A 3,699-nucleotide genomic window follows, 5' to 3' on the forward strand; every position below is an offset into this window, starting at 1 on the left:
TTTAAATTTTATGAAAAGCAAATGACTGCTACTATGAAATTCAAGATGTCACAAATGTTTTTCTTGTAAATGAAAAAAAAAATTTTATTGTCCTATTGTCCTATATCAGGATCGAAGCAGAAATTTGTCACCAAGTCTTCAGGATCTTTTATCTGGCTTTCCACCATTCAGAAGATATCCTAAACACCTAGGTCCTCCTCCACAGAGCTCCTTTCCACAAGTCCAAAAGTTTTCTTGTATGTTCCTAGCTCCCCCAGAAAGTTTTCTAATATGTAAATGTCCAAAGATTTCTTGAGTTGAGTTGTAATTTTCATTAGAAATATAAGAAAAATTTCATATGAAAGTGTAGTGTTTGAAGAATCTACACACTTTTCACTCACAACTGTCATATTTCCAACAATGAAATATTTCCTTTTAAAGTTAGCTGAAAGCAGATAAATGTTCATCAATCCATGGTCAAAAATCTTTTAAAACTTCTTTCTTTCAGAGAAGGGAAGACTCTGATGCCTTAGCAAGAGTTTCTCCTTTGATAGTTCTGAGATTAAACTCACTCTGCTTTTTAAGTCCATCAAAGACTTATGTGTGGTGTCAACAGGTCAAAGAAGGGTAGAGTATTATCCTCAGTCCTGTACCCTTTCTTTGCATTTCTAGTTTTGGAATGGAGATACACATGATCTGAAAGTAAGGGTATGTTCCCTTCCCTCCATCAGCTTCTTAAAAGATAAAACATATTTTCAGTCTGTTATCATTCCGTTCTATAGTACTCCTATAAAATAGTTGCAATTATTTATTGCAGGCAGAAATCTCCTAAAAGTAAGGGTGAGGATGTAGGAAACAATTTTTCTCAATCACTTTAAAGACAACTACAGCAAACTGGATTGAGTTTATGTGGCAAGGTTTTGGTAGCAGGGTGGGAGGCTGCAGGGGTGGCCTCTGTGAGAAAAGGACAGAAGGTATCTCATATAACAAGAGCCAGCTCTAGCTGCTCTAAAATGGACCCACGCTAACCGGAGCCAAGCCATGAACAATGCTGGTTGCGCTTCTGTGATGGCATGTTGAAGAAATGGAAAAAACTTCAGAACACCAGCTGGGAGAAGGGAGTGAGAAAATTTAGAGAGAAACAGCCCTAGTCAGTGGAGCAGGAGATGCTCCAGGCTGGAGCAGCAGCTCCCTGCAGCCCTGCAGCAGCCCATGGAGGAGCAGGCCGTCCCCCTGCAGCCCACAGACACCATGCGTGGCAGATCTCCATGTGCCTCCATGGAGGAGCCCACGGAGCTGCAGTGGCTGAGGCCTGAAGGAGGCACAGCCTGTGGATACCCCCGCAGGAGCAGCCCGGGCCAGAGCTTCAGCCCATGGAGAAGAGCCCACAGAGGGGCAGGAGGGCTGGGGGAGATGCTGCCCGTAGGGACCCTCATGGGGCAGTGCATTTTTCTCCTTAGATAATCAATTCTGTATAAATTATGCCTGTTTTTCCTAATTGTATTTCAATATATATCTATAATATTTTTGGTAATAAGTCTGGTTGGATTTGTAAAGAAAAGTGTCACTTGGTACAACTTGGGACAATCCACTATTTTTTAATTTATTTTTTCTCCTAGCTATTTCAGATTATTTTGTGGTGGTTTGGATTCATGTTGTTGAAATTAAAATATTTTCAAAAGGAAGGATGTGATTATATTTTATGATTGATTATATTTTATTTGTACTCTCTAAAAGCACTTTGTGAGGCAATAGCTAAGTTTCTGCAGTAGCAGTTAGGAAAACATTCTCATCTGAAGATTTCTCTCTATATATACAAAATGTATAAAAGACTCAGATGCTGAGTAGCTATTCATAGCCCAAAGATGTAATAATTGTCAGAAGAATCTGTTGCACAATATAGATTCAAGTTTTATTTCATGATAAATTCTGTTCTATAGATTGTTTGCTTTGAACTGTGAAACTGTTCACTGCTTTACAAACTTAAGTCATGAAGTTCTATGTCATATTCAAATGGAATCTAAGTATGAATTCCAACTGTAAAGGTAAAAACATTTATTTTCTCAAGTTTATGCATTTTTATTTGGTAATACATTTCATTTTAAAGCGCTGAGCTTTCTGAAGTCTATGTAACTAATACTTTGCCTTACAGGCATGCATTCAAACATTCATACTCTTTTTAAATTGATAAATCTGGGAGACTTCCTGGTAAATGCATTTTTGACACATAATTTCATGCATTGCTATATTTCTTTTCCTTGTGTCTAGTGTTAGTATCAACACGCGAAGACAAAAGAAGTTCTGGTAGTTGTCCTGGATTCTGAAAGGGACAGATAACTGCCAACCGAGGCCAGTGTCAACACTTCTTTGACATAGGTAATTTTTTCCCATACTCTATGGCATAGCATTTTAGTTGCATGAATTTACATGAAAATAAAACAAATCATTAATCCCATAAAATAAATCTCCGGAACAAGATGGTAACAGACAAATATTTGGACATTAAAGAACTATCTCTGAAGGAGAAAGAATCCATTTGATCCATTAATAATGAGAAACTGCTCTTTGATCCTTTCTGATCCTGTTACATCAGAGAAAGCCATGAGAGACAACATCTTGTTATGAAATGTGTCAGGTTTTGCCAGAACAGCGAGCAAAGCAGTTATATTTATAACCTTGAAAACAAAAATGTTAGGCAAGATCTTAAAGAGATTCAGTATCAGGTCAAAATAATAGTTTTCAGTGCCTTCTGTCTCCCATACTTTAAATCACATAGACGAAATCCTCATGTAAAGTAAAAATATTCTTAAAAAAAATCATAAGTCTTTCATATTCATACTAAAAGCAATATTTTTTTTTGTTACGAAAGAAAAATTCAAGATTGACCAAGTAGTATGATATTTTATGAGCTGTAGGTAACACGACACTTGCATGGCAGAATTGATCCAAACATTCTAGCTATATTTGTTGAGATAAAATCAAATACAATTCTGCTAGTGAAGAGTTCATTTCCAACAGCATGTTTTGATTTTTCATCAGATTGTCCAGGAAAGAACATCTGTCCTCTGGATTAGTAAAAACTGACTGTTGGTCTTGCAACCATGGGTCAGGAATATATTATGCCAATATACCCATTCTACCCCGGAGAAGAAACACAGATAAGGACAAAAGGGCTTTCACAGAATCATAGAATGGCCTGGGTTGGTCTCGGCAGTGTCCAGCTTCGCCCTCTTGGCACCAGGCCCGTCCTCCATCGTGGGGATGTTGGTTTTGGCCTCTTTGGTTTTCTCCTTGACGAAGTCGTGCTCGCCCAGGTCAGCAAAGGTGTAGCCGTAGTAACCGAAGACCTTGCCGGCGAAGAACTGGATCCCATTCCTGTGGCAGATGTGGTCGATGCACAGCATGGTGTCCCGTGAGCAGCACATCACGCACACGGCATCGAATTGGGTGAAGAAAGCTTCGGGTTTGCTCTCAACGCTCTTGGGGTCGGCCTTGATGTTCACCATGGGGTTGAGGTTCTGCGCCCACTCCAGCGACGCCTCGGCCTTATTGCGCTCCACGGAGCCGGCGGGGACCAGAAACTGCGCCCGTGTGTCCTCGGGGGACACCTGGTGATGGTCCAGCATGGTGAGGCCCCGCACTCCCGCCAGGATGAGATTCTTGGCCACCTCGGTGCCAAGCCTGGGCAGCCCGACCAGCAGCACACGGGACGCCCGCAGC

At 40.6% G+C, this 3,699-nt stretch overlaps 1 protein-coding gene across 1 annotated transcript; it reads right to left on the reverse strand.

The window, feature by feature from the left end:
• SAE1 (SUMO1 activating enzyme subunit 1) lies at positions 3,156–3,698 on the reverse strand (the record flags this gene model as incomplete). The annotated part of the gene is made up of 1 exon (XM_021400463.1): positions 3,156–3,698. A coding segment is annotated over one exon (543 nt), but the record flags the coding sequence as incomplete, so codon positions are not given.

The sequence above is a fragment of the Numida meleagris genome, chromosome 1 (genome assembly GCF_002078875.1).
Source record: "Numida meleagris isolate 19003 breed g44 Domestic line chromosome 1, NumMel1.0, whole genome shotgun sequence".
NCBI classification, from domain to species: domain Eukaryota; kingdom Metazoa; phylum Chordata; class Aves; order Galliformes; family Numididae; genus Numida; species Numida meleagris.